This window comes from Anabas testudineus, chromosome 13 (assembly GCF_900324465.2).
Source record: "Anabas testudineus chromosome 13, fAnaTes1.2, whole genome shotgun sequence".
NCBI lineage: Eukaryota > Metazoa > Chordata > Actinopteri > Anabantiformes > Anabantidae > Anabas > Anabas testudineus.
This window is the reverse complement of record NC_046622.1, coordinates 3,146,724-3,167,741: the sequence shown is the minus strand read 5'-3', so window position 1 is coordinate 3,167,741 and position 21,018 is coordinate 3,146,724. Positions and strand designations below refer to the sequence as shown.

Sequence of the window (21,018 nt, the reverse complement as noted above, 5' to 3'; positions counted from 1 at the left end):
GTTTTCTTCTATTTTCAGACTCAGACAGAGACCAAGAGGACAGCCATGTTTTCAGCCAGGCCAGAGATCCAGCCGTACGTACACACACACACACACACACATACACACACACATCTTTTCTTATAAAACCCTCCAGAAATGTTAAATCAACCTTACTATTGTAATGATTCTTTATAAAGAGCCGTAATGCCGTGAAATGAGCAGATCACACGCTAAAGCTACAAACTCAGCTCACATCAGGATTCTCTAAGATGAAGCTGGTATATGTTTTATTTCTCAGTCAAGCCGTTTTAAAAGCACCATCTGTCCTGTGCACAGTAATAACATGCTGCACTTCAGCTCTTAATACCCAGACGGTGCTTAAACGCAGTGGAGCGATTCTTTTATGTGATTGCATTTGATGACTGAAATGAGAGTTAGATGTTAAACAGATGTTACTGTTTGTTATGATGCAAAGTAATTTACTCTACCGGAGACGTTAAGGTACTCTAATCTGATTTCTCTGAAGTGCATTATCACACTTTATGAATAGAGTTTGGTTTGACGTTGACTCATAAACAGGAACTAAATCATTCTAGCTCCATGTCGTGTTCACAGGCTGGTGAATGTGTGTATGTTTATGTGTTTGCATGAAACTGTAAATAAGCAAGTGAGATTATTAATGTGAACATATCTTCATCTATTATCAGTTTAGTTACTGTAAGAAAAGATTAAGAAGAGGCAGCTGTATTTGATAAAATGACTTTATTTTCCCATGCTGTATCTTTATTGGAGGAAATGATCTCACAGTCTCCACTGGAAATTCACAGTTGAGAAAAGAGTAAGAGGTCACAGGAGCCTGGCAACAGGTGAAGAGTTAGGAAGGATGTTTTCACAAGATAAACCATGTGAGAGTTTAGGAAACAAGTAGAGGAAGGAGACACGCAGAGTTTCCACCAGAAAGGAAGTAGACGTAAAAGAACGTGAAGCCAGTTCAACTTAATATAGTCTAATGAAACTATTCAGGGTGAATGTGGCACAAACATTACAAAATATTATATTTTTATTCTGCAGTTTGTCACGAACACATCGTCAGGTTTAGTGGATGGTAGCAGCAATGCATCATCAGCATACAGAGAAGCGCACAGTGCAGGACTCTGATCAGCCACAACATTAAAACCACCAAAGGGTTTTAATCAACCATCAACTCCTGTTGAGCAGCTTCAGTGGAGCAGTGGATGGTTGGAAGCCGAGAATGTCATGGATAAAACCACAGGAAGGCACTTCAGAACTGATTTGATTTATCTTTACTCTGTGGGCAGGTGAAAGACAAGCGGCGGTCGCCCCCCTCTAACAGATCCCCCTCTGCTGCACAGCGCAACCCTCATCACAGCGGCTCCACAGACGAACAGGAGAGCCCGGAGAGAGTGGTGGGACACACACACACTGTAACACACACACACAGATATACTACCAGAGCATGCAAACACATACATGGTAATTCACATGTGCGCCTGTGAATTCCATATCTGACCCGTGAAAGAAAAAGGAAGAATCTCAAAATAAATGTTGAAATTTAAATGAGCTTCACTGGTGTTCAGGTGTAATGTACTGGGGGGGGGGGGGACTACAGCCATGTGACTGACCTCCTGACCCCAGCAGCAGCCCCCAGGCTCATACAGGCTGGATCACAATAGTCGAGACCCAATGTGCTGAGGTCACTGTCCGCACCATAAACAACCTTTCATTTCTCACAGCTCAGCACAGATTCCAGTCGTGGTCTTTTCATGCTGCAGAAACAGGTGACCGTCAGCTGCTGGACGCGCAACAAAAAACATTTGAATGGGGCAGATCTGAAACCCGTCCCAGGTCGTCGTTGTAAACACTCTGACGCACATTTCTGGACTAAAAAGTAGCACGTTAGCAGCGTTAAGAGTTTTCTTTGTTAAACTCAGCTGTGATGCTGCTTGTTGAGAGACACTGAGTCTTCTTCTTGTTTAGCGGGTGTCATGATGAAACAGCAGCAGCTGGAAAAAGAGACCAAAGATGCACCGAACCACTACGAGACATTTGTGTCTGTTTACATTCACATTTACTAACAGCACAACATGATCAGCATATAAGGGATCTGCAGTTCGAACCTCAGATGTTATGACTTTTTCTGTTATATGTCATGTTTACAGCAGTAACTGATATATGCAGTAATATATTGGACATTAATTTATCAACATTCACTAGATTGTTCCTAAATACAAGCTAATATTCCTGATGAGCCTACATTTTTAAATTTTTGTTTCACATCGAGGCACTAGGGAACAGAGATTTTTCATTTTTTATTCATTACTATGAATTTTCACCTTTAACACTCAGTTTTATTATATTTTAAATGCATTGTTTACTTCCTTTTGTAGTAAATTTTAGAGCACTTTTACTAAACCAACGAGTCAGTTCATACATAAAATATAGCTCGAAAAAAGGCTATAATAGTTACTATATATTATAATTGGATTCATATTTGAAATCATCTATGATTAATTGCAATATTGTTTAAAAAGCAGTCTATAAATCATTGTTTATTTGATAACTTAACAACATCCACCCACAGCACAAACAATCTCACCCTGTGTGGCTTGTGTCTCCAGGTGCAGAAGGAAAAGCTCCATGCAGAGTTGAAACAGGTGTTGAGTCAGAAGAGAAGTCACCTGAGAGAGTCGACCTGCCAACTAGCCCAACCAGAGATGGACTCCGATGAACAAACTGTAAGATGCATGATGCTGCTAATGTAGCTTTTTAGGGTTAATTCTTCTATTTACCATAAAACATAAATGATACAGGTGATGAATGAGGCTGCATACGTGAGCACAAATCAGTGCAGTGGTTCTTGGAGTTAAGTTCACTCTTTGCTTTGTGAGTCGTCTGCAAGGTTTTCTTTTGGTCAGTCACTGGAAAAGTGGATGTGGTCCAAGAACAGAGTGACCTTTTCTCTGTGACAGCTTAATGGATAAAATGGATCCAGAATAAAGTGTGAAGTGACAAATAAGTGTACAGTAAATTCTGCACTCACTGATGCAAGTGAAAGAAGATGTAAAACAGAGTTGAAGCCTTTTGTTGCACTGACAACTATTTTTAATCTGTCAACAAGAGAAACAAGTGACATAGACAAGGTCCTCGGAGCTGCAGAACAGTTTAAATAATGTGTAACACAGAAATCCGACATATTTTATTTATCTCCCATGTTTTGAATTAGTTGAGAGTAAGACTCTCAAGATTTGGACAAATCACTGTAAATCTATAGTGTTTGATCAGGCCGTGTTTCCTATTGCTGCTGCTTTGTGATGCAGATTGATAAGACCTGTAAACTTATACAGAAAAATCTTTATGTATACTAATTATCTTGTTCTTGGAGATATTATAAGTTTGTGTGTGTGTTTCTCAGAGTGTGGAGGAGGCCTCGAAGTCCGTGGAAATCGTGGTGGAGACGGAGGCGGAGGCTGGAGCCAGCGGCTACAGTGTGACTGGTGGAGGAGAGCGAGGGATCTTCGTTAAAGACGTGCTCAAAGACTCTCCAGCTGCTAAACATCTCAGTCTACAACAAGGTACCTGCTGCCATCCATTTATGAACAACTTTTAGCAACCAGGGTTATGGAATTTCCAGAATGACTTTGACGAGTTTCAAAACTGTACACGTTGATTCATAATGTTCTCTGTGTGAAGGAGACCAGCTGCTGAGTGCAAAAGTCTACTTTGACAATGTCAAGTATGAAGACGCCCTGAAGATCCTTCAGTGTGCAGAACCATACAAAGTCAGCTTCCTGCTAAAGAGGACCATCCCTGGAGCAGAGGTCAGCGTGCGGCCTCGAGTTCCCAGTGTGGAGGTCAAAGGTCCCAAAGCCAAGATATCCAAAATGGTAATCACGTAGAATTTGTTTTTAGATGAGGTGTGCAGTCTTTAAACTAAATTACTGTTTAAATAAAGTTTTTGTTGGTGTTGTTGTTTTTTTACAGGACCTGATAAATATAAGCGGTAATGGTTGTTTTTAAACAGGAAGTACTTTAAAAAAAAAAAAAGTCCTAAAATGGGGACATGAGGTTTATATTGCTTCTTCTTTTCCTTTCGCCCGTTCCCTTTCAGGGGTCGCCACAGCAAATCATCTCCCTCCATTTGACCCAATCCTCTGCATGCTGGTCATTCTCCATACTGTCTATGACAGACACTTGCGAAACATTCAAAAGCCTCATTTAAATACAACCACCTCCACAATGTTTGCATCTGTTGTTAATCATGCACCCACCCATGTCACCTACATAACACCCACTAATGAAAGACACATAATTAAGTACTCGCCATTAGGGATCTTAGTAAATCAGGCCCAAAATGTAACATTTGCATATGAGGGTGCAGCTTTGCTATAACCACATAGCAGACCGACCCTTTTGTAATTAATATGTGTGTTTGTGTGTATTTTAGAGTGTGAAGGGCACTAAGCCATTCAAAGCCAAGAAGAAGAGAGGTGGTCGTTTTGGTCTGAAGAGACTAAAAGAGAAACGCAGAGAGGAGCTTGTAATAGAGGGAACGCCCCCCAGGGTGGAGACGACTGACGTAGATGTGGAGTTTTCCCTCCCCAAATTCAAACAGAGACGGAGTCCAAAGGTTGAAGCAGAAGGAGCCGGAGAAGCAGTGGCTGTGGGGAAGGCAAAAACGAAGATCAGGTGGGCCTATGTTGGAACAATCACAGAGAAAAATAATTTAATTCAATGTTAATGGGTGTATTTAAAAGACATTCATTTATCTTTACAGAGTATTTTGGATTATTTGATGCATTTTCTTTGCTATATGTACAATTTTTTTTTCTTTCTATACATTGTTCTCCCAGGTTTCCTCACATGAAAGCAAAGGCTAATGCAGGAGGAGAGCAAGGAGGAAAAGTGGAAACAGGACACGTGACTATCTCTCCAGCGGAGATACCTGGAGCAAAAGTGAAAACCAAAGCAAAAGGACATAAGTTTGGAATCACCTTCCCAAAGACCAAACCCACAAAGTCAGGCTCAGCTCTGGAAACTGGATCCATGGAACTCAAGCCACCAAGTGTGAACATCCAACCGCCTTCAGGGGAGTTCAGTTTGTCTGGCGATCAAGTAATCTATGGAAAGAAGGGAGGGCCTCATATTAAGGCATCTGATGTGGAGTTTGCATTACCCTCAGGAAAAGCGGAGGCATCTTTGCCTACTGTGAAGGGAAATGCAGAAATCAAACCTGCTAAAATCAACATCAAAGGAGGCATTGGTGCAGCTGAGGGAAAGGTTGATGTAGACATTGACAAAGGGGACACAAAGCTCAGAATGCCAAAGTTGAAATTACCCAAAGTTAGACTCTCACGTTATTCTGATGAGATAGATGGAGACATCAAGGTGAAAGCCAAAACTGCGAAAATCCCTCATGCAGACATAACACCTCCAAAAGTTGAACTCCAAGGAGGTGGAGAGATTGGTCTCCCCAAAGCAGATACTACAAAACCAAAGATAGAAGGTGATTTCTCACGAAACACTGCATCCATTCAAATGCCCTCTGTTGATATTTCTCTACCAAAAGTAAAGGGAAAGTCTGATGTGGACATTTCACTGCCAGAGTATAAAGGAAGTGCAAAGACAACAATTAAAATGCCTGCCACTGACATCTCTGTGCCTGAAGTTGAGTTGGAATTGGACACCGGACGAAGATTTCCTGATGAGGTGGAGGGAACTTTTAAAGGGCCCAAAATCTCCATGCCAGTGGTTGATATCTCATTACCAAATATGGGATCATCTGATGTGGATATTGAATGTCCAGAAGGTGGGGGGAAATTAAGTCTACCATCTGTTGACATTGCTCCTCCAGTAATGAAAACACAAGGTGGTGATGTGAGTATGGACTATTATGTTGGTGGAAATGGAAAATTCAAAATGCCAGATTTTGATACAAATCTCCCAAAAATAAAGTCACCAGAAGTAAATGTAGGAGGACCAGAAAGTGATGGAGTCTTCAAGTTGCCCAAGGTAGACTTGACACTTCCTAAAGGGGGAGATATTGAAGGAGGAGGAAAATTCAAAATGCCTAAACTGACACAACCACAGGATCATATGAGTATACAGGGGCCTGAGTTTGAGGGTGGAGGTAAGATTCAGTTGCCTTCTGTTGATATATCTTTACCAAAAGGACAGATGCCACAAATGGAGCTACCTGAAGGAGACATTAAGCTAGAATGTCCCAAACTTCCAACCACTGACTTTTCACTTCCCAAAGCAAATCTGGAAGGCAATGGTAGTAGTGGAGTTGCTTTAAAGATGCCAGCTTTAGATATCTCACTGCCAAAAATTAAAACCAGAGAGGTCAAAGTTGACATCGAAGAATCTGAATTATCAGGAGGAGCGAAGTTTAACATGCCATCACTAGACATTTCTTTTCCTGCAATGAAATCACCAGAGGGTGAGGTAAAGATTGAAGGGACTGAGGTTGGAGATGACATTAAAGGACCCAAACTTAAAGGTGATATTTCACTTCCAGAAGTAAAAGTTGAGGGGAACCTTAATGTTGAAGGCCATGAGGTAGGAAATTTAAAAATTCCAAAGGTGAGTCTCCCAGAGGGTCATGTCAAAATAAAAGGCCCAGACATCAAGGCGGGAAAGATTGAGTTGCCAGACATTGATATTTCTCTCCCCAAAGGAAAAGGAGCAGGTCAAATTGAAATGGAAGGACATGCTGGAAAAGGAGGAAACATGCCAACTGTTGACATTTCACTTCCTGAAGGAAAAGTTGAAGGTGACATAAATGTCAAAGGCCCTGGGGTGAAAGGGGTTAAATTTAAAATGCCCAAATTTGATGTTTCTCTACCAAAAGTGAGTCTCCCAAAGGCTGGCACAAATGTGGAAGGATCAGATTTCAAAGCAAACACTGAAATGCCAGCTGTTGATGTTTCACTTCCAAAAGGAAGTGTGGAGGGAAATATTGACATTCATGGACCTGGTGGTAAAGGAGGCAAGTTTCACATGCCATCCATTGATATCACTCTTCCTAAAATCAAAGCAAAGGGAGCTGATCTTGATATTCAAGGACCTGAAGTTCAAGGGTACATGTCACTGACTAAAATTAAGTCCCCTGAGGTAGATATCAGTGTTGAAGGTCCTGATGTGAAAGGGGGAAAACTTAAGTTGCCAGCTGTTGATATGTCACTCCCTGAAGCAAAGATTGAGGGTGACTGGGATGTTGAGGGCCCTGAGGTGAAGGGGGCTACATTTAAAATGCCAGAATTTGATGTGTCTTTGCCAAAAGTAAGTCTTCCTGAAGGTGCTGTTAAAATAAAAGACCCAAACATCAAGGCAGGAAAGATTGTTATGCCTGACATTGATATTTCACTCCCCAAGGGAAAAGCACAAGGAGAAGTTGAAATTGAAAGACATGCTAGAAAAGGAGGCAAGTTTCATCTTCCATCTGTTGATATCTCTCTTCCTCAAATGAAAGCTAAGGGAGTTGATGTCAATATTGAATGTCCTGAACTTAAGGGAGGGAAAGTCCACTTGCCAGAGGTTGACCTTTCACTCCCCAAAGGAAAGGCTGATATTGATCTGAGTATTCAGGGTCCTAATGTGGAAGGAGGCAAAATCAAAATGCCCAAAGTAGATGTTTCACTTCCAAAGATAGGAGAGATGCCACATATATCATCTGTTGACATATCAGTTCCAGTGGGAAAAGTGGAGGGAGATATCAGTATTGAACAACCTTCTGTAAAGGGGATGCTTGATGTGCCAAAAGCTGATTTGTCTGGTAAAAAAGGTGGTGGACTCCACATGCCAACTGTTGACATAAATATGCCCAAATTTGATCTTGACTTTAACTTCCCATCCGGTCTCAAACACAAAAGCCTTGAAGTAGATACCAACAGCACTGATGCATCGGGGGATTTGGAAATGTCTAGTCTAAAAGGAGATATTAAACCAGCCAAGCTGAAAGTTAAAGGTACAGCCATTCAGACAGGCCCAGAAGGAGCATCTCTCAAGCTCCCCACTGTCAGACTACCAACAGTTGACATTGCTGCTCCAAAGGTGGATCTTGACTTTGGTCTCAACAAATCTAAAGGTGACGATGTGGAAGTGGAGCTTCTGAAAGCAGAGGGAGGTAGACCTTCTTCAGGGGGCAGCTTTGACCTACCTAATATCTCCATTAAAGGCCCAAGTTTCTCACTTCCCAGGTTTGGTGGAAAGTCCAAGGGTGGTGATTTGGAGATTTCTGGAAAAAGCCCTAAGGAAGGTGTTTCTCTCAGACCACCAAATGTAGAAGGAGAAATAAGGGCACCATCAGTAGAGTTTGATGGGGATGGAAAAGTGAAGGTGAAAAAACCTAAAATCAAAATGCCCTCATTTGGAATATCCAAGAAGGATGCAGATGTATCTGTATCTTGTCCCGATATGGATGTTAAAATGAAAAAAGGGAAAATCAATATAAATAAACCGAAAGTCAATGTTGAGAGTCCAGATGATAAAACAAAGTACAAAGTGAAATTCCCCAAGTTTAAAATATCATCACCAAAAGGTCAACTGACAGAGGGAGAACTTGATGCTAAACTGGAGGCAGATGTGAAGGGGAAAGGTGGCTTCCATGCACCTGATGTCACTCTCAAATTACCGAAGTTCTCAATGCCAGGATTTGGCTCTAAAGAAAAAGATTTAGGTAAGCAAAGTAGTGATCTTGAAGCTAAAGCCAAGGTCAAGCTGCCCTCTGTGGAGCTGTCACTACCATCTGCGAAAACACCAGAAACTGAGGTTCTTCTTCCCAAAGCAGAGGTTGATGTATCAGAGGCTGATATCAGAGATTATGAGGGAAACCTCAAAATTCCCAAGATCCCAACCATTGACATTTCCATTCCTAAAATAGACCTGGATGTGTCACTACCAAAAGCAAAGTCTCCAAAGATTGAAGGACCAGAAGTGGAACTTAAAGGAGGGGAAGAAAGATTTAAGATGCCATCTATAGCTGTTTCCTTTCCCAAAGGAAAATCTGGAGAGCTTGAAACACCAGATGTTCAAATAGATGGTGATGAAAGTGACAAACTTAAGATGCCTCATTTTAAAATGCCTAAGGTTGACATTACTTTTCCAAAGATTAAAACCGGAAATGTTGATACACCAAATTTGGAAGAAAAGGTAGAGGGAGGAGAGTTCACAATGCCCCATTTTAATATGCCTTCAATTTCACTGTCAAAACCAAAGCTGGAAGGCCCAGAAGTTGAAGCTAAGGGAGATGCAGGTGGAAAGTTCACAATGCCTTACATGAAAATGCCAGATGTTGATATATCTCTGCCCAAAGGAAAAATAGAAGGTCCAGATGTTGATATCGAGGAAGGTACAGGAAGAAAATTCAAAATGCCTCACGTTAAACTGCCCGATGTTGACATTTCACTGCCTAAAGGAAAACTCAAACCACCAGAATATGAAGTTGAGGGAGATGAAAGAGGAAAGTTCAATATGCCAGATGTTGACATCTCTCTGCCTAAAGGAAAAATGAAAGCTCCAGATGTTGACATCTCTCTGCCCAAAGGAAAAATTAAAGCTCCAGATGTTGACATCTCTCTGCCTAAAGGAAAAATTGAAGGTCCAGATGTTGAAATTAAGGGAGAGGGTGGGAAATTTAAGATGCCTCACATCAGTATGCCTTCAGTTGATATTTCACTGCCTAAGGGAAAATTTGAAGGACCTCAAGTTGAAGTTGAGGGAGATGCAGGTGGAAAGTTCAAAATGCCTCACCTGAAAAGGCCAGATGTTGATATCTCTCTGCCCAAAGGAAAACTTGAAGGACCAGATGTTGACATCTCTCTGCCCAAAGGAAAAATTAAAGCTCCAGATGTTGACATCTCTCTGCCCAAAGGAACAATTGAAGGTCCAGATGTTGATATCCCTTTGCCCAAAGGAAAGATTGAAGGTCCTGAGGTAGGGATCAAAGGGAAAGACGGGAAATTCAAGATGCCACATATAAGCATGCCCTCTGTTGATATTTCACTGCCCAAAGGAAAAATTGAAGCTCCAGATGTTGACATCTCTCTGCCCAAAGGAAAAATTGAAGCTCCAGATGTTGATATCTCTTTGCCCAAAGGAAACATTGAAGGTCCAGATGTTGATATCTCTTTGCCCAAAGGAAAAATTGAAGGTCCAGAGGTCAAGATCGAAGGAGGTACAGGAGGAAAATTCAAAATGCCTCATGTTAAACTGCCAGATTTTGGCATTTCACTGCCTAAAGGAAAATTCAAAGGACCAGAATTTAAAGTTGAGGGAGATGCAGGAGGAAAATTCAATATGCCAGATGTTGACATCTCGTTGCCCAAAGGAAACATTGAAGGTTCAGATGTTGACATTAAGGGAGAGGGTGGGAAATTTAAGATGCCTCACATCAGTATGCCTTCAGTTGATATTTCACTGCCTAAGGGAAAATTTGAAGGACCTCAAGTTGAAGTTGAGGGAGATGCAGGTGGAAAGTTCAAAATGCCTCACCTGAAAATGCCAGATGTTGATATCTCTCTGCCCAAAGGAAACATTGAAGGTCCAGATGTTGATATCTCTCTGCCCAAAGGAACAATTGAAGGTCCAGATGTTGATATCTCTCTGCCCAAAGGAAAAATTGAAGGTCCAGATGTTGATATCTCTCTGCCCAAAGGAAAAATTAAAGCTCCAGATGTTGACATCTCTCTGCCCAAAGGAAAAATTAAAGCTCCAGATGTTGATATCTCTTTGCCCAAAGGAAACATTGAAGGTCCAGATGTTGATATCTCTCTGCCCAAAGGAAAAATTGAAGGTCCAGAGGTCAAGATCGAAGGAGGTACAGGAGGAAAATTCAAAATGCCTCATGTTAAACTGCCAGATTTTGGCATTTCACTGCCTAAAGGAAAACTCAAAGGACCAGAATTTAAAGTTGAGGGAGATGCAGGAGGAAAATTCAATATGCCAGATGTTGACATCTCTCTGCCCAAAGGAAACATTGAAGGTCCAGATGTTGACATCTCGTTGCCCAAAGGAAACATTGAAGTTTCAGATGTTGAAATTAAGGGAGGGGGTGGGAAATTTAAGATGCCTCACATCAGTATGCCTTCAGTTGATATTTCACTGCCTAAGGGAAAATTTGAAGGACCTCAAGTTGAAGTTGAGGGAGATGCAGGTGGAAAGTTCAAAATGCCTCACCTGAAAATGCCAGATGTTGATATCTCTCTGCCTAAAGGAAAAATTGAAGGTCCAGATGTTGATATCTCTCTGCCCAAAGGAAAAATTGAAGGTCCAGATGTTGATATCTCTTTGCCCAAAGGAAGGATTGAAGGTCCTGAGGTGGGGATCAAAGGGAAAGACGGGAAATTCAAGATGCCACATATAAGCATGCCCTCTGTTGATATTTCACTGCCTAAAGGAAGAATTGAAGCTCCAGATGTTGACATCTCTCTGCCTAAAGGAAAAATTGAAGCTCCAGATGTTGACATCTCTCTGCCCAAAGGAAAAATTGAAGCTCCAGATGTTGACAACTCTCTGACCAAAGGAAAAATTGAAGGTCCAGAGGTCAAGATTGAAGGAGGTACAGGAGGAAAATTCAAAATGCCTCATGTTAAACTGCCAGATGTTGGCATTTCACTGCCTAAAGGAAAACTCAAAGGACCAGAATTTAAAGTTGAGGGAGATGCAAGAGGAAAATTCAATATGCCAGATGTTGACATCTCTCTGCCCAAAGGAAACATTGAAGGTCCAGATGTTGATATCTCGTTGCCCAAAGGAAACATTGAAGGTTCAGATGTTGAAATTAAGGGAGGGGGTGGGAAATTTAAGATGCCTCACATCAGTATGCCTTCAGTTGATATTTCACTGCCTAAGGGAAAATTTGAAGGACCTCAAGTTGAAGTTGAGGGAGATGCAGGTGGAAAGTTCAAAATGCCTCACCTGAAAATGCCAGATGTTGATATCTCTCTGCCCAAAGGAAAAATTGAAGGTCCAGATGTTGACATCTCTCTGCCCAAAGGAACAATTGAAGGTCCAGATGTTGATATCTCTTTGCCCAAAGGAAAGATTGAAGGTCCTGAGGTAGGGATCAAAGGGAAAGACGGGAAATTCAAGATGCCACATATAAGCATGCCCTCTGTTGATGTTTCACTGCCCAAAGGAAAAATTGAAGCTCCAGATGTTGATATCTCTTTGCCCAAAGGAAACATTGAAGGTCCAGATGTTGATATCTCTCTGCCCAAAGGAAAAATTGAAGGTCCAGAGGTCAAGATCGAAGGAGGTACAGGAGGAAAATTCAAAATGCCTCATGTTAAACTGCCAGATTTTGGCATTTCACTGCCTAAAGGAAAACTCAAAGGACCAGAATTTAAAGTTGAGGGAGATGCAGGAGGAAAATTCAATATGCCAGATGTTGACATCTCTCTGCCCAAAGGAAACATTGAAGGTCCAGATGTTGACATCTCGTTGCCCAAAGGAAACATTGAAGGTTCAGATGTTGAAATTAAGGGAGGGGGTGGGAAATTTAAGATGCCTCACATCAGTATGCCTTCAGTTGATATTTCACTGCCTAAGGGAAAATTTGAAGGACCTCAAGTTGAAGTTGAGGGAGATGCAGGTGGAAAGTTCAAAATGCCTCACCTGAAAATGCCAGATGTTGATATCTCTCTGCCCAAAGGAAAAATTGAAGGTCCAGATGTTGATATCTCTCTGCCCAAAGGAAAAATTGAAGGTCCAGATGTTGATATCCCTTTGCCCAAAGGAAAGATTGAAGGTCCTGAGGTGGGGATCAAAGGGAAAGACGGGAAATTCAAGATGCCACATATAAGCATGCCCTCTGTTGATATTTCTCTGCCCAAAGGAAAAATTAAAGGTCCAGATGTTGATATCTCTTTGCCCAAAGGAAACATTGAAGGTCCAGATGTTGATATCTCTCTGCCCAAAGGAAAAATTGAAGGTCCAGAGGTCAAGATTGAAGGAGGTACAGGAGGAAAATTCAAAATGCCTCATGTTAAACTGCCAGATTTTGGCATTTCACTGCCTAAAGGGAAACTCAAAGGACCAGAATTTAAAGTTGAGGGAGATGCAGGAGGAAAATTCAATATGCCAGATGTTGACATCTCTCTGCCCAAAGGAAAAATTGAAGGTCCAGATGTTGATATCTCTCTGCCCAAAGGAAAAATTGAAGGTCCAGATGTTGATATCCCTTTGCCCAAAGGAAAGATTGAAGGTCCTGAGGTAGGGATCAAAGGGAAAGACGGGAAATTCAAGATGCCACATATAAGCATGCCCTCTGTTGATATTTCACTGCCCAAAGGAAAAATTAAAGGTCCAGATGTTGATATCTCTTTGCCCAAAGGAAACATTGAAGGTCCAGATGTTGATATCTCTCTGCCCAAAGGAAAAATTGAAGGTCCAGAGGTCAAGATTGAAGGAGGTACAGGAGGAAAATTCAAAATGCCTCATGTTAAACTGCCAGATGTTGGCATTTCACTGCCTAAAGGAAAACTCAAAGGACCAGAATTTGAAGTTGAGGGAGATGCAGGAGGAAAATTCAATATGCCAGATGTTGACATCTCTCTGCCCAAAGGAAACATTGAAGGTCCAGATGTTGAAATTAAGGGAGAGGGTGGGAAATTTAAGATGCCTCACATCAGTATGCCTTCAGTTGATATTTCACTGCCTAAGGGAAAATTTGAAGGACCTCAAGTTAAAGTTGAGGGAGATGCAGGTGGAAAGTTCAAAATGCCTCACCTGAAAATGCCAGATGTTGATATCTCTCTGCCCAAAGGAAACATTGAAGGTCCAGATGTTGATATCTCTCTGCCCAAAGGAAAAATTGAAGGTCCAGAGGTCAAGATCGAAGGAGGTACAGGAGGAAAATTCAAAATGCCTCATGTTAAACTGCCAGATGTTGACATTTCACTGCCTAAAGGGAAAATCACAGGGCCAGAAGTTGACGTTAAGGGAGATGCAGGAGGAAAGTTGGAAATGCCAAAAGTTGATATCGCTTTGCCTAAAGGAAAGATTGAAGGTCCTGAGTTGAGCATCAAAGAGAAAGACGGGAAATTCAAGATGCCACATATAAGCATGCCCTCTGTTGATATTTCACTACCCAAAGGAAAAATTGAAGGTCCAGATGTTGATATCTCTCTGCCCAAAGGAAAAATTGAAGGTCCAGAGGGCAAGATCGAAGGAGGTACAGGAGGAAAATTCAAAATGCCTCATGTTAAACTGCCAGATTTTGGCATTTCACTGCCTAAAGGAAAACTCAAAGGACCAGAATTTGAAGTTGAGGGAGATGCAGGTGGAAAATTCAATATGCCAGATGTTGACATCCCTCTACCCAAGGGAAAGATTGAAGGTCCAGATGTTGAAATTAAGGGAGAGGGTGGGAAATTCAAGATGCCTCACATCAGTATGCCTTCGGTTGACATTTCACTGCCTAAGGGAAAAATTGAAGCTCCAGATGTTGATATCTCTTTGCCCAAAGGAAAAATTGAAGGTCCAGAGGTCAAGATCGAAGGAGGTACAGGAGGAAAATTCAAAATGCCTCATGTTAAACTGCCAGATGTTGGCATTTCACTGCCAAAAGGAAAACTCAAAGGACCAGAAGTTAAAGTTGAGGGAGATGCAGAAGCAAGGTTCAATATGCCCTCTGTTGATATTTCACTGCCCAAAGGAAACATTGAAGGTCCAGATGTTGACATCTCGTTGCCCAAAGGAAATATTGAAGGTCCAGATGTTGAAATTAAGGGAGAGGGTGGGAAATTTAAGATGCCTCACATCAGTATGCCTTCAGTTGATATTTCACTGCCTAAGGGAAAATTTGAAGGACCTCAAGTTAAAGTTGAGGGAGATGCAGGTGGAAAGTTCAAAATGCCTCACCTGAAAAGGCCAGATGTTGATATCTCTCTGCCCAAAGGAAAAATTGAAGGTCCAGATGTTGATATCTCTCTGCCCAAAGGAAACATTGAAGGTCCAGATGTTGATATCTCTTTGCCCAAAGGAAAAATTGAAGGTCCAGAGGCCAAGATCGAAGGAGGTACAGGAGGAAAATTCAAAATGCCTCATTTTAAACTGCCAGATGTTGACATTTCACTGCCTAAAGGGAAAATCACAGGGCCAGAAGTTGACGTTAAGGGAGATGCAGAAGGAAAGTTGGAAATGCCAGAAGTTGATATCGCTTTGCCCAAAGGAAAGATTGAAGGTCCTGAGTTGAGGATCAAAGGGAGAAACGGGAAATTCAAGATGCCACACATAAGCATGCCCTCTGTTGATATTTCACTGCCCAAAGGAAAAATTAAAGCTCCAGATGTTGACATCTCTCTGCCCAAAGGAAAAATTGAAGGTCCAGATGTTGATATCTCTTTGCCCAGAGGAAAAATTGAAGGTCCAGATGTTGATATCTCTTTGCCCAGAGGAAAAATTGAAGGTCCAGATGTTGATATCCCTTTGCCCAAAGGAAACACTGAAGGTCCTGAGGTGGCGATCAAAGGGAAAGATGGTAAATTCAAGATGCCACACATAAGCATGCCCTCTGTTGATATTTCACTGCCCAAAGGAAACATTGAAGGTCCAGATGTTGAAATTAGGGGGGAGGGTGGGAAATTTAAGATGCCTCACATCAGTATGCCTTCAGTTGATATTTCACTAGCTAAAGGAAAAATGGAAGGACCTCAAGTTGAAGTTGAGGGAGATGCAGGTGGAAAGTTCAAAATGCCTCACCTGAAAATGCCAGATGTTGATGTCTCTCTGCCCAAAGGAAAACTTGAAGGTCCAGATGTTGATATCTCTCTGCCCAAAGGAACAATTGAAGGTCCAGATGTTTATATCTCTCTGCCCAAAGGAACAATTGAAGGTCCTGAGGAAGGGATCAAAGGAAAAGATGGAAAATTCAACATGCCACATATAAGCATGCCCTCTGTTGATGTTTCACTGCCCAAAGGAAACATTGAAGGTCCAGATGTTGAAATTAAGGGAGAGGGTGGGAAATTTAAGATGCCTCACATCAGTATGTCTTCAGTTGACATCTCTCTGCCCAAAGGAAAGATTGAAGGTCCAGAGGTCAAGATTGAAGGAGGTACAGGAGGAAAATTCAAAATGCCTCATGTTAAACTGCCAGATGTTGGCATTTCACTGCCTAAAGGAAAACTCAAAGGACCAGAAGTTAAAGTTGAGGGAGATGCAGAAGGAAAGTTCAATATGCCAGGTGTTGACATCTCTCTACCCAAAGGAAAGATTGAAGGTCCAGATGTTGAAATTAGGGGGGAGGGTGGGAAATTTAAGATGCCTCACATCAGTATGCCCTCAGTTGATATTTCACTAGCTAAAGGAAAAATGGAAGGACCTCAAGTTGAAGTTGAGGGAGATGCAAGTGGAAAGTTCAAAATGCCTCACCTGAAAATGCCAGATGTTGATATCTCTCTGCCCAAAGAAAAACTTGAAGGACCAGATGTTGATATCTCTCTGCCCAAAGGAAGAATTGAAGGTCCAGATGTTGATATCTCTCTGCCCAAAGGAAGAATTGAAGGTCCAGATGTTGATATCTCTTTGCCCAAAGGAAAGATTGAAGGTCCTGAGGTAGGGATCAAAGGGAAAGACGGGAAATTCAAGATGCCACATATAAGCATGCCCTCTGTTGATATTTCACTGCCCAAAGGAAAAATTGAAGCTCCAGATGTTGACATCTCTCTGCCCAAAGGAAAAATTGAAGGTCCAGAGGTCAAGATCGAAGGAGGTACAGAAGGAAAATTCAAAATGCCTCATCTTAAACTGCCAGATGTAGGCATTTCACTGCCTAAAGGAAAACTCAAAGGACCAGAAGTTAAAGTTGAGGGAGATGCAGAAGCAAGGTTCAATATGCCAGATGTTGACATCTCTCTACCCAAAGGAAAAATTGAAGGTCCAGATGTTGATATCTCTCTGCCTAAAGGAAAAATTGAAGGGCCAGAGGTTAAAATTGAGGAGGGTATTTCAGGGAAATTAAAAATGGCACACATGACACTACCCTCAGTAGACATTTCACTATCAAAAGGAAAACCTGAAGGTCCCAAACCTGAAATTAAAGGTGAAGGAGGGCAGTTAAAGATACCAACAGGTCCAAAAGGAGACATGGAGCTTGATATAGGATTTCACAGAACAGAAGGCATGAAGGAAAGGAAAAAAGTTGAACTACTTGACTTGGATCTCAACACAACAGCAACCAGCAGCAAAGTAAAGGGGCCTAAAGTCAAAGGAGCAAAATTCAAGATTGGACTACCAAAAAAGAAAACTGGCAAAGATGTAACAGCAGAAGTACAAACTTGCAAAAATGGTGATGATGGCGATCAAACTGAACATAAATGTAAGTTTAAAGAACGACTTGAGTATGAAGCTGAAGTTGAAACCCACAATGGACATAAGGAGGACAAAGACTATATTAACATTCATGGGCCAAAGGTTGCACTACCGAGTGCAGAAATCAAAATCCCTAAGATCCCTGATATAGAATTTGATATTGGTACAGCACAAGATGAAGGTGAAGATGAAATAGAAAAAGGCAAGAAAATCAAGATCCCTAAGTTTGGTGTCCCGCTACCGTCAATGTCCTCTCCTGAGGGAAGAATGTATGGTCCAGAAATTCAGTATGAGGGCCCAAAAATGCCCAAAGTAAAGAAAGCTGTTTTTGTCTTGGTTAATTCTCCTCAAACAGATGAGCCTGCTGCAGGCACAGGCCTTTTAAAAGAGGAGATAGCAGCTGAAGCTGAAACAGGGGATGTTAAAGTGAAGATGCCCAAACTCAAAATGAAACCGAGTTTTGGGAGGTCCAAAGATAAATCAGATGCTGCAAGCGCAGAGGGAGAGGGAGAGGAGAAGTCAAGGGAAGGGAAGATGAAAATACCCAAAGTATCTTTTACCTCTGGTAAATCAGAGTCATTTGATGTCACTGTCAAAGGAGAAGGTTCAAGTTCAAGTCTCAACAGTGAAAAAGATGCAAGTCCACATAAGGGCTCCAAGGACGACAAAGGGACATTCAGTGGTAAAATCAAACTTCCAAAGGTGGAGTTCACCAGTCCATATGGCAAGACCACTGGAAGGGAGGAGGATACAGAAATGAGTGTGAAGTTAGGAAAAGATTCATCACCAGCAGAGGTCAGGGGAGATGCCAAAGGGATTAGAGTAAAATCAGGAATGATGGCTTCTGCAGGTATCAGTGAGGAGCCTTCCAAGGATGTGGTGTCATCACATGCCAGAACAGATATGCTGGACAGGGACAGCTCAGAGTCCTCCACAGGCTTTACCATGGAGTTTAGTTCAGAAAAGCTGCAAACCTGGAGCGAGGTGGAGAGCAAAAGCAGAGAGTCTGCAGAAAGGGAGTCTTCTTCCTGGTTCAAGGTCCCTAAGTTCACCCTGAAGCCACACTCCACAGGTAAGGAAAAAGGAAACCTAGCAGTGAAACTGAAAAAACAGAAAACATGGACCCTTCTAAAAGGCTGATACTCTGCAAGTAGAATTTTACACCTAAGTAGTCCCCAGTAGTCCTGCTCAGACTGTGTTATGTCTCCTTCTGGCTCGGGAGGCCCTTTCTAAAGGCCTACAGTTTTTAGCTAAGCAGCATCACAAGCTAGGAGAGTAAAAGTGGATTTTTGTGTTTTTATATATCTGTATTCTACATTTGCTATGTTACTATAGCATTTATTACACAAATTACAACATTACACATAATTTATAATTGTTGTTTTCTCTTTGTTTTTATTCTATAAATTATTAATATATCACTTCCTGCTCTGTCTCTGGTAAACAAGGCTAAGTTTCTTTTCCTTCTTTAACAACCTGTCCTCTTGATTTCTCACCTATGCTCCTTTCCTTGTTTCCTTTTCTCCTGTTGCCTCTCCTTGTCTCTTCTCCTCCACACCCAGGCTTCCTCCAGATAACCCCAGAGGGCTCTCCTCAGGGCCAGCGGAAGGGGGAGGTGGGAGGTGAGGCCGACATCTCGGGGTCTTTCTGCCTCCGCACCCCTGGGGTCGACTTCACCACCCAGGAAATGTCTGAAGAGCATCAGGTCTCCTCCACTGAGGAGGGAAGCGTCACCATGGTGACCAAGACCACTAGAATCACCCAGCACATGGTTACCACCGAAACACGAACAAGCGAGTCTTCAACAACGACAACAATAACTCAGCAAGTGTCTGACTTAAATTAGAGGATGCTGCGATGATATCTTACACGTCTTTGAATTTCAATTCTTCTTTTTTTTGTTTGTTTTTCTTTGGTGAGGTTGCAGTGTTCTTGTAAGCTACGCGTGCAACATGGCAAACCTCTATTTAGTAAAAGTCTTTATTTCATATTTTAATAGGTATGAATGTGATGAAAAGCGATGGCATTTCATCGACCAGCATTGTTACAGCAACAGAGTAATATATACTTTACTATTTTCTTTTTAAATGTGATTGTTTTTTGTTATTATTTGTTAATGTCCTGATTATTTATCAGATTTCGTTTGGTTTAAAATAGTTTCACACTGAATGTAAACATGTCCAAGGATTTATTTCATTATTTATTGTTGTTTGTGTTTGTGTGTGTGTGTTTAAAATACGCTGGAATGAGTCATTTAATCACGACTAGTTTAAAATAATTCATGTTGAACCACTGTAGTACAGGCCAGAGTAAGACTTGTGTAAATACAGCTATATTTTTGAAGCAGTCAGGAGCAGAAATTATATCTTCTGACCTGATAATAACCTATTTTGTTTATCTTGAAGTAAAAGTTTGAGCTTTTTTCTTCATACAGTAGTTTTATATTTTTCATTTAGCTGGTGCTGTTACCCAGAGACAGTCAAAGGGAGGGAGCGGGACACTCTGGACTCTTTTCTGCTGTGGGGATCAAACCTGTGTCCTTCTGGTCTTACAGGTTGCTCTCGAACATTTAGGTCAACCTGCTGCTAATCTATTTTGTATTTAGGATTTTATTGTGCACTGCTAAAAAGACGTAAGCTTCGAGATGCACCTCCTGACTAATCCTCATTTTTGAAACTCAGCTGTGTGTTGAGAAATAGAAGGCTCTTTTTCATTTCATAATTCTGATATTATTGAAAACATTGGCTCTTAAAATGACTATCACATTAATTAAAGTGCATTTATGCCTTGTTTCAAAAATGTGTTTCCACTTAAAGAATACAGAGGGACGAAGAAAGAGGAAGAAAAGCCTTGTGATATTTTTATTCTCTCTTTTACTTAGAAGAAGAAGCAGTTTTGCTGTAAAGTTTCCACCATTAAATGCTACATACAGAATAGTAGTTTCACAGGATACAACAACCAGGCTTTTCAAAATAATGGTCTATTATTCTACAGGAAGGATGAGGACTCTTTACTTCGTTTGTGTGATAAAATGCACAAAAGTGTCCTGACAAATCGACTTCCACAGGTTTTTCATTAACAACTTCTAACACTGTGCCTGTTTGCAGGTGAGAAATAGATTTTTAAAAAGAGGTGAGGTGAGAGTAGTGACTTGTCAAGGTAACACGCACTAAGTAGTTTCTGTGTTTAGAGCTTTTTATTTTTCCTGGTTTAGATAAGAAGGATTTTAATGCCAATTGTTATGTCAAAGCTGCGTTAGAGAGAAAGTTGATTAAGATGTTACATCAATAAAATAATATTCACACTTACACAGTGTTTACTGATGTCTTGTTCTGTGGCTGAGTCGGTTTTTAAAACCACTGTTGGTTAATTGTGTTCAGTGCAATTTTCTGTGTAAATCCAGTTTAAGGTAGAACAGCAGTGAAAAAAAGAAATGTGTATGAGTGTTCGGAGGTTAGTTTGAGCTTAAAGCTACTGTATAAAAAATTTGCTTTAACCAAGGGTTAGTGTTTTACACATGTCGTGTGGTGGGCACACAAGTCAATCTACGTTAAGTTCAGTGTGAAAAGCAGATTTTGTTTGCTTGCCTTGTTCCTCACTTGTAAGTCGCTTTGGATAAAAGCGTCTGCTAAATGACTAAATGTAAATGTAAATTTAAATGTAAAAGCACTTGAACATTTGTGATATTAGCGCCTCCTGGTG

The 21,018-nt window shown here is 41.3% G+C and overlaps 1 protein-coding gene across 1 annotated transcript; it reads left to right on the top strand.

Annotated features, from left to right (window-relative positions):
- The first annotated feature begins 19 nt into the window (after positions 1–19).
- Positions 20–20,624, top strand: prx (periaxin). The gene is made up of 8 exons (XM_026370161.1): positions 20–74; positions 1,302–1,409; positions 2,622–2,738; positions 3,416–3,575; positions 3,694–3,887; positions 4,448–4,689; positions 4,854–18,388; positions 18,879–20,624. Exons 3-8 carry the CDS (start codon positions 2,718–2,720, stop codon positions 19,160–19,162), a joined length of 14,436 nt encoding a protein of 4,811 aa, XP_026225946.1. The 5' UTR covers positions 20–74; positions 1,302–1,409; positions 2,622–2,717; the 3' UTR covers positions 19,163–20,624.
- The last annotated feature ends 394 nt before the right edge of the window (positions 20,625–21,018 follow it).

Coding starts and splice junctions, on each gene's coding strand:
- prx (XM_026370161.1), top strand. CDS start 2,718: ATGGACTCCGATGAACAAACT. Junction 3,576..3,693: donor ACATCTCAGTCTACAACAAG/GTACCTGCTGCC, acceptor CTCTGTGTGAAG/GAGACCAGCTGCTGAGTGCA. Junction 4,690..4,853: donor AAGGCAAAAACGAAGATCAG/GTGGGCCTATGT, acceptor TTGTTCTCCCAG/GTTTCCTCACATGAAAGCAA.